We start from the raw sequence: 19,722 nt of genomic DNA on the forward strand, positions 1-19,722 counted from the left end.
TGCAATCTCACATGCTGTTGTTATTTTATCCAGCCACAATAATAGATGGGTAAAGGTAAAAATAAAGTCTTGCAATTACACAATCATATACAGAATAGCATATAGCCTATAGTGACATTTGTTCTATGTATTTGACCCATCCCATGCATTAGGAAAAGTTGGCAGTGACTGCAGCGCCTAGGGACAGTTCTGAGCCAGTGCCTTGGTCAAGGGTACTGACAGGAGAAATTAACTTAGCATACATGTTTTCAGTATGTGTATATATATTGCAACACCAGGGGCTATTCTGAAAAATAACAACCCAAGTATGTAAATGACTTGTTTAATGCCAAACAAGGCCAGAAGCATCCAAAAGCTAGAATGAAAGTCAACATACAGCAGCGTTGGACTACTAGAACCAGTTTCCTCCTGGACATTCTTTCATCTTTATCTTTGTTTTTTGTTTACAAGTAGAACTCATTCCCCACATTACCCATGATGCCTTTTGACAATGCCTAGACAAAGCTTGCCCTTGCAGCGGTCATCTTAAGTTTTGTGTTTAGGTGTATCGGATTGGATTGCTGCATAGAAGAAGCCAGGGGGAGAGATTTGTGGTGGAGAGTTGCGTCTGTCGGAACCAACTCAACGTGCCATGTTCCTGCGTTGCATTGTGCTCTCTGTTCTGTTGTTCTGGTGTATGAAATTGGTTTCTGTATCCATCTTGTCCACTGGATTTTCACCTCATTGTTAAGTGCCAGCTTCGGAAAGAAGATCTTGTATCACTGACACCCAAACCTTTTACTCTTGAAGTTTTAATTTGCAGGAACATTTTCTGATCTACTGCTGGAAAGTCTGGATTTTTTACTTTGTTAAACTGAAATAGAAACTTAAATGAGTTCTGACCTGGACAGGCAGCTACACCTCTACTCTGCAGGGAACATTTGTTTTTAAATTTCAATGGAGCTCTTGAAGAGATGGTTCAGAGTTTATCAAGTCGGATTGCATGAGGTATGTATCCATAGTCAGTGTATTGCCCTCAGTAAATGGCAGTCGAGAAGATCCCAGTTTGGAGAAGCAGCAGGAATACTGGTGTTGGAAGCTAAGCGATGCACTGCTGTGGACAGGGTCAACAGCAAAACGTATTTTAGACAAAATTCATATCAGTCGTTGGGTTTGTTTACACCACCCTTGTGTAGTCGGGTTGAACCAAACCCTGGATTTTTTACCCCCTTGATGTCATTTGTTTGGGTTGGTGTGAACGCTGGACTCAAACTCAAACAACTGATCTCTGGTCTGCCTTGAAGGTGTCGTCTCAGACTACTGTCAGATGAATTCTGGAGCAGTTCATTTCTGGTGTGAACACCATTCAAACCAATCACAGAAGCATACTATTGTATGTCCAATTTCATTGGTTAAAAATGATTTTTCTTCCTGCTTTGGTGACTAGTGAACTAGCTGCATGTTTGGTACTAAAATGTAAACTTAGGGGGGACAAACTGATATGATATGATATGCTATGCACTTCAGATTGACACCAACATGAACAGAAGCTGATGGCGCTCCATGATGATGTCCAGGTAGAAACTGGAAAATGCAAACTGGACCAGTTGGAAAATGGAGACTGTCGACATTGTATCATCACACTGGTTGGATTCAGGAACCAGACTTTTAAGTGTGGGCCTGCCCTAGGTGTATGCTACATTTACAATACTTTCTGCTTTTTTGGATGGGAAACTGCTGTTAAACAAGCGAAATATCTCTCTCTCAAACCAACCAGACTTAATGAGCAAAATCAGCTATTTTACCTTGCAGAATACCGGAGTTGCTGGTCTAGTTCTGCCTCAATCAGTTAGTTTGTGTGTGTTATTATGTGACTTCTGTGAATCCAAACTAACCCTTTCAAACACTGGAGTCGCACAATAACACAACTAACTAACCGACTGAGGCAGTGGTAGTTCAGCAGCTCCTGTGTCCTGCAAGGTAAAATTAATGTCTCCGCGTATGGAGTTTGGTTGGTTTGTAGAGAGCAATATTTGGACTATATACGGCAGCTTCCCATGGGAAAAAACTGCCCAATGCCAAGGTAAATCTGTGAAAATATTCTAAATACAGCGTGCACTTAAGTATTTTGGGCACAGTTCATTGCGTAGCTTCCTACACCAGTACTCCTGCTGCTTCTCCAAACTGCTGACCTCTATCTACTGTAGATAATACACTGATTATAGCTAACTACCTCATGCAAGACCACTTCAAAAAATGTGAACAATCCCTTTAAAGCTCTTAAACATATATAATATATGCATGGTTGAAACAGGTTGAATAAGGTACATCCAGCGTCTTGGTGGAAAGACTGATGCACAAGCCTGCAAGTTCTTCTTCTTTACAATGTACATCTATAAAACACAGCAGCTTGGATCAGAATATTTCACTATATATGCATCATGTAGCTTTAATGTGGAGCTGCAACGAGCAGATAGAGTTGAGGAGACTTAAAAGGAATGAGGGGGTCAAGAGGTCAAAACTACACCCGGTCTGGTTTGAGATGTGACTTTACCGACTCTGACACGCTGCTGACCTGTGACCTGTGCAGTGGAACAGTTAACAAACAGAGCCTGGTTTGTGGAGTTGTCATTTAGCCTGAAGCACATGGAGATGAAGGAGGTGGAGAGGTTATCAAGCCTCATGATATTCCAGCACAGACAGATAAATAAGAACTGAACAGAAAAGGACGGAAAGAGGCATGAAATGAAAAGAGAATCAGAGTGTAACCTGGAACTGACGCTCAGAGGGAGAGGAGGGGTGGTGGTCATGTCAGGCCACCACGGCTGTCTCTGCCTCTTTTTCTCTTCCATTTCCAGTGTGTGTACATGTCTCGCTCTCTCTCTTGTTTGTGTGTCTTTGGTTAAGCTTGGCAGCTGCTCAGTGTTTTGGGAACACCACAAAATAAACAGTTAGAGTAACATGAACGTAGCCTTGTTGCTCTCCGCCCACCAGAAAACACAACTGCATGCAGCTGAATCTCAGCCACTGTGTAAAACTCAGTGATGCTAAGCAAGACACTAAAGCTCTGAAGTGCAGTTCTCCTCAATGTGTGTATGTGTGCAAGTGTGTTTGTGTGTGCACATATATGAATCTGTGAAATATGCAAATTTCTCCTGGAAACTTAAACTTCTTCCACAAGTAAGCAACACTATTATTTTCTTTTGACTATACCAGTGATTAAAGTGACAATGAAAGAGTAAATTGTGAACACAGCTAACTGAACAACATAACTGCTAACTACAGCCTACACATAGACAATGGGCAGTTTGGCAGGGAATACAGTACCAAGGTGGATTTTGGTCTTGGCCCCAGATACCCCGAGGCTGAGTCAGCTAATAGGACAGCTAGCTGCATGGCTAACCAAGCTAACTAACTAACTCCAGCTAAAGCCATTAGCAGTTAGTCTAGCAACAAGCAGCTATCTGCCCATCAGGGAACTCTGTTAATCACCTCAGTACCGTACTTCTTTTTCAAATGTCTTTATGAGAAATCCAAATGGTACCACTTTAGTTGAAGTCAAGGGGAATTATTTATGATTAAGTAAACACACACACACTGACACAACTGTAATGGTCTTATGACAGTCAGTGTCCCAAGTCAACATAAAATCATACACATGCCATAGCAGACCTAATTATCAAACTTTAACAAAGTATTTGATGTATTAACAGTACATTACACTGTCATATGTGGTTGTTTTGGTTTATGCCAAGTTGTCATACCAAAGACACTGACAGGTTATGCTGTCTTGGTTAATGTCAAATTGTCTTGACAAAGACATTTGCAGTGTTTGTTGTCGTGATTAATGTCAAGTTGTCAGAACAGACACTGACAGGTTATGCTGTCTTGGTTAATGTCAAGTTGTCTTAACAAAGACTGTTAGGTTATATTGTACTGGTGTATGTCAAGTTGTCGAAACAGACATTGGGGACTTGATTCATGTCAAATTGTCATTGCATAGACATGGACAGGTTATGTGAGTTTTGTTAATGTCAAGGTGTCGGAACAAAGATAATGACAGGTTGTATTGTCTGTTAAAACAACTTGACATTAACCAGGACAACAAAACCTGTCAACTTCTTTGTTATGACAACTTGACATTAACCAAAGACTTTGCATTAAAAATGACATAATTGACCAAATGGCACTTAATGACAAAAGTCATAATCATAAAGACTTCAGATAATAATATTTTGGTATGGTTTGTGTGTGTCTGTATGTAAAGAAGTCTCATTTCCATACCTATGGTGTAGTTGCACCACTGCATGTCAGTGCTCAGCAGTCAGTCAGGGTGTAGAATGGGCTAATGGGCAAAGCAGCAGCATGCAGGAACACATTCATTAGCACAGAACAGGTTTTAGAGAGCAAACAAGGGCACAACTATGAGAGTAATGGATGTGTCTGGTTTGAGACAGCTGTATTGTTTAACTTAGTGGCTTTCTTTATTTTGTATCTGAATCGGCACAAGATGTACAGACTACATTTAACAAGTACAAGATTTCAGTCTATAGCACATCCAACAGCAACAAAGAGCCTTATCAGACCAATCAGTGAGCTTTCAGGAGTATTTAGATGATACCCTGACTCTCAGACCTGCTAAGCAGCAGTTTAACCTGGATGTTATAAATCCACAATGAAGCAGGTTTCTGCAACTGCACGGCCCATATCTCATCTCAGATTTATGAGAAACTGATTTTGATCGACATTAGGATTAGACCATATGGCAATAAATTCACTCTGCAAGTTTGTCTAGATTTTCTTTTACTGTGTCTATCAAGGCAGCTGTCCATACTCTAGCAATCCATCAATATCTTTGCTTATATCAGCTCCACATGGGTAATGTTGCAAATCAGTGAGCAAGATTTCTTTAGAATTATACAGGATTTACATAACTTGACATTGATGTGATAGGGTACTTAATGGATTAACAGCAGTAGACATTCCCATTGTTTTATCTATGAGCAGTCTCTCTATGCAACATTCAGAAAGTGTATACATATACATATGTACGTATTGTCCACACATAGTAAATGGTTGCATTGTGGCATGTCTGTCCCAAGCAATGTCACAGTTATACCCCTTTTCCACCAAATTAGCTCTGGATCTTCAAGTAGTTCCATTGGACTTTCTTGGAACCTTGGTTCTATCAAGCCAACCAGCATGCATTTCCACCAAACCATTTTAATAAAGGATGTGTCATCAATGGAGGGCATTGCACAACGACTTGTAGAATATGACATGCCCATTTTGGTTCCCAAGATTATTTTTTGTTCCTTCTGCACCAGTTTATTTTTGATGGAAATGTTCTGAACGGTTCAAAATTATGCACATGAACTGGAATAGGCAGGTCTGTTTTGGTGGAAAAGGCCTATAAATTAGTCCACGTTGTTGAACTGGTTCCACTCAAGATTTTGGGGACCTTGGTTCTATCTAACAAACCAGCCCATATTTCCACCAGTTTTGACTGGAACCATTGTAATTAAATCAATGGAGGGCATTGCACAATGTACAACAACAAGTAGAACTTGTTTGTTGTTAAAATTAGGGCTGCTCCCTGGAAGTCAAGCATTTGACTCAGATTTCCTCAAGCAGAAGTTGTAAACTTTACAGGGAGCAAATTCACCACAAGCTACAAATCTAACTGTGAGGGATGGAGACAGGTGAAAGAAATGGAGGACAGGTGCTCATTGTAGCCAGCCCAGCACACAGCAGAGTGTGCAGGGTAGGTGGTGCAGCAGCCAGGGGAGAGACGTTCCACAGTGCGCTGCGATACCTCAGCCTTTCTCTGACTGTTTGGAAATCCGATGTTTTCACGTTACAGATGACAAAAAGGCATTAAACCGTGAGTCTTAGTGTTAAAACACATCCATGTAGACTAGCATAGGAGTTTAGAGTGGTGCTGAACTGAAAAAAAGGAAAAGAAATGAATCATCATTAAACAGCTAAATCTGATTCAACTAACAAAATACAGCATCATCAAAAAGCTCAGAATGGTTTAGAATTAACCACCATATTGGTGGTAAAGGCTTGCCAGTGAAACAGATTTTGATGGCCTTGAAAGGCTTCACTATCTCAATCTGGACTGGTCATTTAATATGGATGTGGATTTAAGCATCTGCCTTCATTTGTACTTCAGTTTCTTTTAAGTTCATACATACACTGAACCATTTATATATTGCTATACAAATGTACAAGGGTGTGATTTCCATCCTCACTTTTTGCAGTCTCTCTAAACAGAGTCATCTTACGGCTCAGTGCCATAGTCCACATGAGAGAACCTTTGTGCTGAATTGCCTTTGACTGTTACCATGGGTAACAGTTCATGAAATACAGTGAGAGTGTTATAGTCACTTTTTTGCTCTGGGTTTCATCCATCCATCCATCCATCCATCCATCCATCCATCCATCCACCCATTCAGGCTTAAAAACCTGTCTTCCTTTTGCATATTTTGATCTATAGGTGAAGATGTGTAAAGTTATTTTTCTGATCAAATTAAAGGGCAGTGTTCCTTTGATGAGAGCTGATTTTTGGTGACTAAACTTTGTTTGCTGCTGCATTCACTGTTTTAATGCTTGTGGTTAAAGATTTAAAAATGTCAGTCCCAGTTCTCAGTCATTGGAATTAAAGCTGTAATGAGTTGTCAATTAATTGATTAGTCAAAACAAAGAAAATAGTTTTTTATTTTTTTCTGTTTGTTTGTTTGTTTGGTTGGTTGGTTGGTTGGTTGGTTGGTTGGTTGGTTAGTTGGTTTTTTGATTTATAACAGTAAATCGATGGTCTTTGGATTTTGGACTGTTGGTTGAACAAAAGAATCAATTTGAAGACTTCACTTTGGGCTCTGGGAAATCGTGATGAGCATTTTTCACAATTTTTGGACATTTTATAGACTAAACAGTTAACTGATTAATCGTGAAAATAACTGTCAGATTAATTGATATTCCTAATTGAAACTGAATCTAATTTTCTGTGGTTTTCAGGAGACTAAAACAACATTTCTAGTCTCTTTTTGGACACTGAAACAAATTATTCACTAAGGCTACCACGGGGTTGAGCTCATTACCATCATCACTGCAGATTTTATTTTGAAGGATCAATCTCATGTTGGGATCAAGGTATTGATTGATTGATTGATACATCTATGGATCAGCGCTGTCACAGACAAGTCAGGGACACACCCTCTGTTTGGTCCACAGACTCAACCCAAGGCATCTTAGAATTGCCTAGGGGAGGCAAACAACATGCTAACAAGGAAACATGGATAAATATATACAGAAAATATTGGGTGTTGGATTTATCATGGATTTATTTTGCCACATCTCATCACTAATAAGTATAAGCAACATCATGTTCCCCTTACTTCAGAAACCAAACCTGCACCCATGCTAAGCATGTCTGTGAGTACAACATAGAACTGTGTGTGTATGTGAGCCCATTTCCATAATTATTTAATCTGTGAAAACAATGCTCTGTCAAATCTGATCTGGGATCTGTGGTCCCAGTAAAGGGAAGAGTGAGCCCCAACAGTCCAGTCTGAACAGACTGAAGCCTGAGCTCTGAATCCACTGGACTCCATGTGAGACACAGTGGTTAACACTACAACAGAAAGACACAAAGAGTGTGTGTGTGTGTGTGTGTGTGTGTGTGTGTGTGTGTGTGTGTGTGTGTGTGTGTGTGTGTGTATGTATGGGCGTGTGTATCTACAAGCCAGCGGTCAGAGCAATCCTCTGTGGTGAACACATCCTCAGATGCAGAGAGAGATAGGAGGAGAGGAAATGAAGGGAATTATAGAGAGAGAGGAGAAGACGGAGGTGAAGAGGACATGTCAGTCAGTCACACACTCTGCAGGTGTTTCCATCTTAACAAGCAGTGCTGACAACACTCTGACAGCGAGGACACGTGCGTGTGAGTGTGTGTGTTTTCCATAGTTATTACGAGCTCTGCAGTATCATGAGTCGAGTGGTTTTTGGGACAAAGAGTTCCTAAGTGGGTCGTCGGCTGGGTGGGGCAGACCTACTCATGGATAGTTTCCTGTACAATCTAAATACACACACACACACACACACACACACACACACACACACACACAGACACACACACATACACACACACACACACACACACACACACACACACCATACTATACTCCAGCCTTTGGCACGAATAAATTCACTCCCCACATGTGACCTCTGCCCTCTGACAGCTCGTGGTTGTGGTGGTGTGTTGAATGAAACACACGCTGCATATTCCTTTCACAGGATGATTTATGTGAGGATTGTAAATACTGTAGTTTCAGTTGAGATTAGATTATCTGGAGCGGGAATCATCCCCGAGGAGAAACGGGGCCACTGCAGGAGGAAGCAGTAACAGAACATTACAGTGAGTGTGTTTACATGAATGGCAATAATCTGATATTTATCTGTAAAAGACTTAATGACGCAGTCAGAATTCTTGTCTGTAGTGCTGAAACAATGAACAATTTGGATCATTCATTAATCTGTCTTTTCTCAAGCAAAGATACCAAACTTATTTCTGGCTGCAGCTTCTCAGCTGTGAAGATTTGTTGCTTTATTCTGTTTCATATCATTGTTAATTGACTGGATTTATGAGGGAATCTGTGACAGCCATTGTAAATGTTTTTTGGTGCAAATCACTAGGGATGCATGATAAATACTGGCTAGAATATTTGCATTAGCATTAAAGTGGAATTCTTCAGATATGTGTGTATATATATGTGTGTGTGTGTGTGTGTGTGTGTGTGTGAATACGAGCTGAAGTATAACACATCTAAAACACACAACCAAATGTTTTGTCAAAAATAAATTACATGAAATACATGAGAGGGGTGGTGGACACACCACTCACTTCAATGCATTCCAGTACAACATCACTTCTACTGGATATGACCCCAATGCCAAAGCATATAACATAAATAATTCCTTTATAACAGTGTCAAATAAAACATTATATGCAACATAAAAGTAGATTTTATGGGTGAGCAGTTGTTTTGGATTGCTTCAGAGTGTACAGGTGTACCTAATAAAGTGGCCACTGAGGGTGTATCTGCTGTCATACCATCCGACTACAGAGCAGCTTCTTTCGTCAGATTGAACACACATGAAGCTTGTATCTTGTAGCTTTAACGCTCCTCCCCCTCTCTGACTCATCTGACGAACCAGGAAACACTGTTTGCTTTGCTCTCTCACAGACAGCAGAGACACACTCACCGTGAGAAAGACGAGGATTCACAGTCTGAAAAAAAAACAAAAACCTTACTACTCCCACTCAGAGAGCACAGCTACAGGAAGAAATTCTGGAAATACTGGAATACCTGGAATACTGCCAGATCAGAGCTGAACACTGACTGAGAGTTTCAGAAAAAAGCCTCGGCTCAAAGTGAAACTAACTTTCAGGAAATGCTCTGGAGGACGGGGTGAAACCACAACTGACTGACTCACTGTGCTGTCTGCTGTGCTGTGTTCAACACCAGTCATGGCTTCTTATTTCCTTGAGAAGGAACTCTTGTGTCCGGTCTGTCATGACGTCTTCAAAGATCCTGTTCTGCTGTCATGTAGCCACAGCTTCTGTAAAACCTGTCTGCAGAGCTGGTGGGCCACTAAAAAAATCCACGAGTGTCTGGTTTGTAAGAGGAGATCTTCAAGGAGTGACCCGCCTTCTAACTTGGTGTTAAAAAATCTGTGCGAGGCCTTCTTACTGGAGAAAGATCAGAGATCTTCGGAAGCTTTCTGCAGTATCCACTTTGAAAAGCTCAAGCTCTTCTGTCTGAACCACCAGCAGCCAGTGTGTGTCGTCTGTCGAGACTCGGAGAAACACTCCAACCACAGGTTCAGACCTATTAATGAAGCGGCAAAGGATCAGAGGAAAAAACTTAACGAGTTGCTCAAACCCTTCCAGGAGAAGCTGAATCTCTTGCGTCAAGCAAAAGGAAACTGTGACCTTTCAGCAGAACACATCAAGGTCCAAGCTCGAGACACGGAGAGGCAAATTAAGGAAGAGTTTAAGAAGCTTCACCAGTTTCTACAAAGGGAAGAGCTGCTCAGGATTTCCACTTTGAGGTTAGAAGCAGAGCAGAAAAGTCAGATGATGAAGGAAAAGGTGGAGGCTCTGAGCAGAGAGATAGCAGCTCTTTCAGACGCGGTCCGAGCCACCGAGGACGAGCTGAGAGCTGAAGACGTCTCATTCCTGAACAACTACAAAGCTGCAGTGGAAAGAGTCCAGCAGCAGGCTTTCACGGATGATCCAAAAGTTGCATCAGGAACTCTTATTGACGTGGCTAAACATCTGGGCAACCTGACCTTCAACATCTCGAATAAGATGATGAAGATGGTCTCCTACTTTCCCGTGCTTCTGGATCCCAACACTGCTGGTTCAGAACTTGTCCTGTCTCAAGATCTTTGCAGCGTTCGATGGGGTCAGAGACAGCAGCTTCCAGAAAACCCAGAGAGGATTCAACACCTTAGCTCTGTCCTGGGATCCGAGGGCTTCAACTCAGGGACTCACACCTGGGATATCAAAGTTGGGGACAATGATTACTGGGAACTGGGAGTACTTTCTGGGTCTGTTCAGAGGAAGGACGATGTGCTGTCGGGACTTTGGAGAATACGGTTCTACAACGGTAAATACAGGGCGTGCTCTGGATCAGACCCAGACACTGATATCCCACTGAAGAAGGTGTTCCAAAGAATCCGAGTAACTCTGGACTGGGATAAAGGACTGTTATCATTCTCTGATTATGATTCTGACACACTCATACACACCTTCACACACACTTTCACTGACAGGCTGTTTCCCTACTTTAACTCTGTCAATGAATTCCCACTAAGACTATTACCACTGAGGGTCTGTATAAGAGCTGTATTAGATCGGTGTGTTTAGTGGAAGGGTCCATGTGGTCACAACAAATAGGGAGATACATGGAAAATAGGCCTACGCATAAACTAGGGGTATAAATCACAAGTTTCATCATAATATGATATTATATCAGTTCTTTGGACAAAGATACAATATTTTCCGATATTACAAAGTCCTCCACGGCTCTGTGGCAGATATCAGATGATATCATATGTCCATTTAACCCATTCAGTTACATTTATGTCAACTCACGAAAAGCAGCTAAATTATTATTCAATAGTTTTGACTGAATTCTTGACATTTGTGACACAGACATGCCATGGGAAATCTAAAATTAAGGCAATAACAACCGATTTATTCACTTTACATGGATCATATCAGATCACTGAACATTGAATCGATATATCGATCCACTTCAATATATTGTTACATGCTTAGCGCTGAAATTTACTGCAAACCTTAAACAGACCCTCATGGATATAGAAAATATAATTCTGTCTTAAGAGCAAAGTGATACATTCACCAGCTGCATCACTGATCACACAAACACAAACACATCACAACTTAGGTTGATGAGAGTGATAATGAGTTGTGGAGGGTAATTAAGCATTCTCACACCTGAATTACTTGGTTCAGACTTTTGTAACATGGTCTGGACCAAACAGCTCAACCTTGGTCTGACAAAAAGAGGTGGTCTTTGTCCAGCTCAAAAGTTCAGTTTGTTTATAGTGTGAAAACAAGTTTTTCGATGGTTCTGACTTTCAGACCAATTACAGGAAGTCTGGACAGGCTATTATCAGAATCACTGCAGGAAGGACACAACAAAACAACACAAAAAAACCAAAATGTGATAGCACATGGGGAGAGGAGGAGACCAAATTTTTAATTTCTATTTGTTCTGTTGACTTTATACAAAACAAAATTTAACAGTCAGTTGGAAACAACTCACACAATTCTTTCAATTATTTTTTGTCAGAGGGGAAATGAATTGATGACACACCGACATCAGACACGCACCCGTCTACAAACCATACATTGCCAATTATAGCAAGCACACAAAGATGATGAAGACAAACTGTACTTATGTCAGGTAGTAGTACTTTTTTTTAGTTTAGGTTTTTCTTATTTTTATAATTTCAATGTGAAACCAAAAGTAACTGGATCAAATGTATATAATGTAATGAAAAGGCAGAATTTGGTTCAGCCCTTGGTTTGGAATTTGAGGTGTGAAAAGGTCCTAAGTACATAAACTGAAGTACTTGAGCACAATTTTGAGGTACTTGCAGTTTGCTTGAGATTACGCTTGCTAATCGCCACTGTATTCTTGTGTGTCACTAGCTTTATCACTATTTACTCTGTAGACTGAGATTGTGAATGAAAGAAAAGTTTTATTTTATGTAATGCAGTACACTGTTGTGTGACTGGCCTATACTCTATAAAGGAGTTAACATGAGTTCCACCTGAACTTGTGCTGTTTACATTATAATGTGTTTACAGTAATGATACTATAATATGCAAATATATGTCACTGACTGTAATCTTTCTGCTGCATAATGAATACTTTTGAGTAAAACTGATGATGATGCTTAAATTAAAGCCTTTAAATGCAATATTTTTACTTGTAATGGAGTTTTTACATTGTATTGCTACTGATCCTTAAGTAAATTTCTGACTAATTCATGCAAGGTTGTACTATCAGTTGATATGGAAAGTTCAGGTATTGAAGTCTGTATTGGGAAGGATACTATGGTATCTGAACATCTCTAGTTTCCACAACCTGTGTTTTGTTGTTACTAGCACATTCTTTTCAAATTATTTTCTCATGTAAGCAGTACCACACTTTATGCGGTTATTTCTTCCACTGTGGAAGATGGAGTTTAATGTTTGTTAATTAGTTTGTCTGCGTGTCTGACAGCAGGATATCTCAAAAAACGCATTACCAATAAATTTGCCGGGCTGATTGGCCTCGAGCCAAAGAAAAGTCAATTAGATTTTGGTGGTGATCCAGATCTGAGAGTTCCATCATTAAACAATTATCGATTGGCGCCATAACTGTGAAACTAATGGAGATAGAGGCTTGATTCTAATTCCTAAGGGGATGTTTTGCAAAGTCAAGGAATCAATTCAACTTCAAATTGAAGTCACAAGAATGATGTGTTCAGGTAGAACAGTATATTAGAGAATTGTTGAGTGTTGAGGGAGGTTTCAGTGCTTTCTTGTTTATGAAAGTGTGGCTATGTTTTTATGTGGATATTTCATTTCAAAATGAAAATGTCAGGGAGTTGTTGTGCAGCTCACTCTTTGTTCCATGAGTGGGTGACTCTGCATTGCTCTCACACTGTCTCTGTTGACACCCAATCGAACTTATGACCTTGAAACAGGACCACTCTGACAGCAGAGCGAGTCGTGGAGCCCCAAAGACACAGCTGACCCCATTTAACCTGACGCCCGCTGAAAATGACTTCCCTGTTATTCCGGCTCAGTTGATCGGAGGCGTCCAGATATGTGCATGTAGGCCGCTGATACCCAGAGGGTTATGAGTGCTGAGTGAGTCTCTGCTGTGACACTATGCTGTGGGCCAGACTGGAGCTGGGGCACAAACGCCACCATCCTAAATATGATCACATGGTTGAGAAAGTTCTGCAACCCCACCATGGCTCACTGAACACTTTTCCAATCCACAGAATCAAGTCAATAAAACTATCACCAACTGAAGACTGAGACTAAGTTTGGTGACAGTACTTTCTTTTGCAAAGTCCGACCAGACCACAGCAATAGTGGTAGAAAATGATATAGGCTGTCACCACTTATCTTATCAATAAAATAACCTCTTCTTCTCACCCATGGGTGATCCAGCCTGCTTTTAAATACAATTTACTGTTTACCTACCTTGTACTTTTGGATTTTTTGGTTCAGATACATACACACTATGCAGGCAAGCATGCAAACAGTGCTGCACAATGTCAGGAGCAAAAGGTGGAAGTAGAGTGACATTCTTCAAGAGCCATAAAACCTTTTAAAGAAGGCCTCAGGGTGGATAATGGGTCAACAAAGCTTGCAACTCTGACACAGGAAACCTTGTTTCCCCTTTCCCTCCAACTGTCAGCGCTGGTTTCTTTTAACCTATTCCCACAGTCATTTCATAACCATAACCAAGTTATGACGGAAAAAGGTTTCCTGACCTCAATAAAGTAGTTATAACTCTGACAGGGATCTTCTCCCAAACCTAACCAAGTAGTTATGTAGCCAACTATAATCAAATCTTAAAGGAGCAATATGTAGCCATTGTATATCCAAAACTGAGTACAGCAGTCCAAATAACAAGCTGGAGCCATGGACTGTGTTTTAAATAGGTTGTAATCTTTTTTAATATAGGATCTATGGTTGGAGCCAGTTGTTTCCCCCCACCCACTACCACAGACATGCAAACTTGTAAATTGACAGTAACAAGCGAGGATGAGTCCTCCACTGTAAGTTGATCAGCTGTTTATAACTGTCAGTTGTCTGTCAGTGTAAAGTTCAGCCTGTTATCCTGAAAACAAAAGCCCACTGCTGTGAAATAACACACTGGACTATGAGTTAAGTGACTGCCTGTCTCACTGCTGCCAAACCCCATTAACAGTTTTCTTAATTTAACAGATATAAATACCCACTCCTTCTACAAGATTATTAGTGGCTTTTTTTATGACTCATAAACAGACACTTGCTCAAAATTTGGCATAAATTTGAAGTCTGATTAATGTGAAACAGATCTACAAAACAGTCATTCTGGTCCAGAATAGAAAATTCAAATCTCGGCAAGTATTTTAACTTGTTTCCTTGATCTGTGATGAAGCATCATGGTCATTTTATGAGTTATTACAGCAAATATATTACATATAAATAGTAATTTTACTGAAACAATAGGAAACAAACATATATATGGTGATTGGTTGTAGAAGGCTTCTTTTGTCTGGTGTGGATGCGCTAATAATTACACATAATTTTAGCATTTATATCACATTTTCAAGACATCACATCACATCACATTAAATGATTGATTAAAAGCATAATCAGCAGCTCAATAAATTAATAAATTGAAATAATTCTTATTTGTCCAAGATGTAAAGTAACAATCAGTAAAACCTTACATTACACATTTTGCACAATGCACCTTTAGCCTTCCTGTACAGGAAAACTGGTCTTAAAGAGTTAGCATGCTCCAAAGAAACTGTGTAGGATGATATGTTGATAGACAAGGATACTAGAGCGACTAAAAGATAATGTCCACCCCCAGCCAGAATCTGATCACCCTGCTGCAGTCTGGCAGATACAGAAGTATCCACTACCATACTACCAGACTGCAGAGCAGTTTCTCAGGTGCTTCATTCATCCTCAGCACTCCTCCATGCAAATTAGTTTAATTTCTGACCCATTTTACTGTTTATATTTGTCATATATTATTTTTTTCATTGAGGAGCATGGAGGGGGCTGCATCTTGAGTCTCGCGTAATCCTGTATTGCCAACAACAAATTAACCTTATAACCTCATGTCTGCAGGCAAAAATGTGCAAATTTGCTCTGAGTACACTCGAGGGTTGGAGGAAAAGTCTCCTCCTGGCTCCAGCCCACTGCCAACCTACACATCCACACATGGCCCTTGGCTGCGTATAGTGGGTGCAATTTCCACATTGTTCATTCTGGAAATTCACAAAAATTGTTTGAAACAGTTCCCCATTTTTAGCAATTTAATTTGTAGCATGCTGAGGCCTTTATTCTTTTGTTATTGCCGTGGTAACCACTTAAGATTGATCTATTTATGGGCAAAATGTTTATGTTTCCAATCAGTTTGGTAGTGCCAGAATAATGACATTATTTCATGACTGATGACTGAGTTTAGATGAGGGTTAAACTTTCACAGTGATGCTAAACTTTGGCAGTAACAGATACTTGTTTCACTGTCAGTAAAAGCCTCATTGTGACATGTTAAAGTTTAATTATATCAGTAAAAAAGATATTTCCACATCACACACATCCTGACATGTTGAAGGTTCTTGGGGACACGTAGAAGTTAAATTGTGGCACATCAGGTCTTTTGTGACACACTGAAGGTAAATTTTGGACAGGATGACAGTTTTTTGATGCTGCTGGTGCAGAATAAAAAGTTTAATATAGAAAACTCAACCTTATTGCCATCATTCTCTTATTTTTACACAGACCTCCTTTACTGCTCACTCACCACTCATCAATGAGAAACACAGTTTCTTCAAAAGTAATGAAGCATTTACTCTCTAAAGATCAGCTATTGATGCTCGATAAGAAACTTTTTATGACCAGACTTCAGGTTATTGGAGTGAGGAGGAAGCCAGGCAGCTGGATTGATTGAATTGAGCCGGTGTCTGCTGCTCAGTGATGGAGAAACACATTGAGATGTGGTTCTGTTGAGAGTTTTATCAAACCACCCTGCGTCTGTCTTTGTTGTGACAGTTTTGGACTGCCAGGTTGATGTGGACTGTACCACCAATTATCACTGAATGGAAAGTAGTTGTTAGATTTGAAAACTTCCTGATTGATACTTAATTGGTTTCTTATTTGTTTTAGGCTGCATTTTATTTAGGTGAAATTCTTGTATGACTGCTCATCTTTACATCCCATGAACCAGTTTCACCAAGATAGACTCTGACTGTTGCTTAGATGTAACATAAATGATGGTTGCTTGAGGTGGCTTGTGCCAGAAGAGTTGATATGCTTAAAGGGGACACTGAAACACTTCTTCCAAATAAGTTCTGACATGGCCATGGTTTGAATAACAGTGGAGCTAAGGGGAGCTCATCTCCACTGAAAAGGACATTGGCTCCCCTGAAGCCTACTTTGTGACATTCATTACATTATAATTTCCCAAAATGTATCTTCACTAATTAACACAATGCTGTGTGCGCTGTTTATTGTGTGCACCACCCTGGCAGCAGTGCTGTCCAGGGTTTCTGCCACAGGTCAGAAGAGATTTATGAATAGACAGAACACGTCACTTCAGATCCTGCTTGCTTTTCTTGGTTGTAAATTCAGCTTTCAGTCTTAATTCTATTTCCTCCCTGATTATAGCAATCCACAGACAGAAGGGTAAATAGCAGGGAAGTGAAGGGATGGTCAGTGAGAGACAGAGTGTGACAGAGCTGCGAGCTGCAAAACAGCTGTTTCTATATACCCATGATACTTTATGTGACGTCCTCCCATGTAAAAGCAAATGTCTCTGTGAGTCAGGTTTGGTTCAAGAACTCTTTGCATTAGTTTACATTGACAGTGCTCAGATGATGGGGATACGATTCATGAAGAACTGTGTAAGACACAGAAAGATGTTGCCAAACAGCCTTATGATGTTGTTACTTAGCCTTTATGAAACATTATTGACAGTATTAACTGTCTGTGGTGGTAACAGTAAAATGTTGTTTGCAGAAACCCTGAAATTTCATGTATACGCATGTATGTAGAATGTTTTAATAGCAATGTGCAGCGGAAAATAGGGCTCCTTTGAAAGCCACTGGGTAATTTGAACCCTGGACACAGCCAACATGACAAGTCAGCTGTGAGAAAAGAAAAGTAAGAAATCATGACAGGCTAATTCTAATTTGCCCAACTGAACAAACTTACCGAAGACGAGGCTTAAATGGCCAAGGTGAGAGGATTTCTCACTCTCATCGATGGTAACATGCCAAATTTTCTTTTTTCTTTTTTTCTATTTTGGGCCATTTCACAAGTTTGCTTCAAATTCGTTTGACAATTATCTGGTAACACGGCTAGTGGCTATCTGCAGTAAAGAGTTTTCCATTTCCAAGTGATGTAGGTGCATTGTTTTCAATCAGTATAGATTTATTGATTGGTTTTCTTGCTTGTTTCAGTACTTGTTTGTTCTTGACAAAATTTTCATTACTCCTGTTCCAAAAGTTTAGAGAATTTGTAGTTTCCACTTTGAGAGATTTAGCTTCAAGGCTTGAAGACTAATTTAATATTGACCTGTTTTTTCTGGAAACATTTTGAATTAAAAAGACACAAAGCAGCAGAATGTGGTTTGGACTTTCGAAAGTCAATCAGAAATTATAATTTATTTTCTCTTTTTCACAGGATTACAACCATGTACATGTTAGACTCACTCTGAGCTCTTGTGCTATTTGAGACAGGAATGCAGTGTCAGGTTGCATGTTGCGGGGGTCTTACGTCGGCCGACTCTGTTGACATTTGGATTAAGGTTGAAGCTTTTAAGTGCTTCCGGTTTCCTGCGCAGTGTTAGCCCGAGGCTGACTGAGAATCTCACAGACCATTCGCCGCGATTGCTGATAGCTCGGCCTGCAGCAACACCTGACACATCAGCACCAAGATCAGAAGGTTCCACAGCTACTGGATCATATTTAGGTACTGAACCAGATTCTAAAGACACTCAGGGATTATTATTTTAAGAATTTAATCATAGTTTCACATAGAGTTCCTTTATGAAATAGACCTAACAGCAAAAATCAGGTCCTGAAGACCATGGTAATGTTAACACAATGCAAAATAGCCGTAAAACCTTTTTTCTTGTTTTTTATCTCTGCCTTATCATCTGTAATCCTCAGTGGTTTTTCCCCTCGCACACTCGCATCATCGTCTCCCAACCATTTAATGCAGCGTGACAATATAATTCCAGGTGGAGCGATAAGAAAGCTTTCTGTGCTCGGGCTGTCCTGACCTCTGTCTCAGCCTCTTCACTAATGCACAGGGTCACACTGAGTCTCGGTGTGTGTTCTAGATGGGTTTGTATTTGGAAAAAAAAAGCAGTCAGCCTGCACACACATCAGGATTTAAGTGTGCTGTAGGTGGAGTATGTGTAGTTTCATAAATTAGAATGTTAATGTATGTATTCCCTGAAGCAACAGACGAAAACATGGTTTATTCATGCACTGGTCAATTTGGAGATATTTTGCTTCCATGACACGTCCTCTTTCAGGCTAGTGGAAAGAAAACATCCAAAATACACATGTCATGGTTTATTTTACTGTATTTTGTTTATTTGCCTTTGTAGGTGCAGATGTGTCCTCAGGGTATCGGATATAATAAGATATATTCTTATATCGGATTTTGTAAACAGAGGTTTCCAATGAAAATGTATGGAATTTAAAATCCATATCTTTAAAGGCTGTTTTCTCAGACCCTTCAGTCACACTTACATAAACCAAACACACATCTTCTGCTGTTTTTTACAGAGGGTTTGTTCATTTATCATTCATAGCCCGATTTATAGAACACTTTATTCCAAAAACATAGTGAAAATTGATTTTTTTTTTTAAATGGTATTTTCTGATTTATGGAGGGATTAAAAAAATTCTGTAAAAACCTTTGACTCTAATCTGCCAAGAAAATGACACGAGAAATATTTAATTACTCATTACTCATTACTCATCTGCATATTTAAACATACTTCACGTAAGTAACCTACTGGGGATGTTTCATGGTGACATCTGCTGGTTAAAACTTTTACGCTAGTTACCTGCAGTATCTTTCCTTAAAAGCACATTTCCCAACATTACAGCATGATTAAAGAAGTCCATAATATATTTATCGTAATTAGTCGTATGATGACATAATTTGTCATCAGAGATCAAGGACATACTCACTTAATTTGACATGACCACTACAGTCACAGTTCTCTACTTTGAAATTTCCATTATGGACCACAATAACTTTTTTTTATGTCTGTTTCACAGACTTTTTTTTTTTCAGAATGAGTTGGTGTCTGTTTATGAGTCATAAAAATCATTAGTAATCTTGTAGAAGGCATAGACGTTAAATGTTAAATGTTAAATTCAGCAAAATGAGTGACA

At 39.8% G+C, this 19,722-nt stretch overlaps 2 protein-coding genes across 8 annotated transcripts in view; both read left to right on the forward strand.

Annotated features, from left to right (window-relative positions):
* Positions 1–19,722, forward strand: part of LOC146306486 (pleckstrin homology domain-containing family A member 5-like) — a 331,268-nt gene that overhangs the window by 14,080 nt on the left and 297,466 nt on the right. The gene's annotated exons all lie outside the window — the stretch shown is intronic.
* On the forward strand, positions 8,810–11,359 carry LOC146306487 (E3 ubiquitin-protein ligase TRIM35-like). The gene has a single exon (XM_084711080.1). It carries the CDS (start codon positions 9,512–9,514, stop codon positions 10,913–10,915), a length of 1,404 nt encoding a protein of 467 aa, XP_084567206.1. The 5' UTR covers positions 8,810–9,511; the 3' UTR covers positions 10,916–11,359.

Source organism: Lutjanus erythropterus, chromosome 22 (assembly GCF_056507025.1).
Source record: "Lutjanus erythropterus isolate fLutEry1 chromosome 22, fLutEry1.hap2, whole genome shotgun sequence".
In the NCBI taxonomy this organism is placed as follows: Eukaryota; Metazoa; Chordata; class Actinopteri; order Lutjaniformes; family Lutjanidae; genus Lutjanus; species Lutjanus erythropterus.

What these genes read in the sequence shown, in the direction of transcription:
- LOC146306487 (XM_084711080.1), top strand. Translation starts at nt 9,512, where the DNA reads ATGGCTTCTTATTTCCTTGAGAAGGAACTCTTGTGTCCGGTCTGTCAT.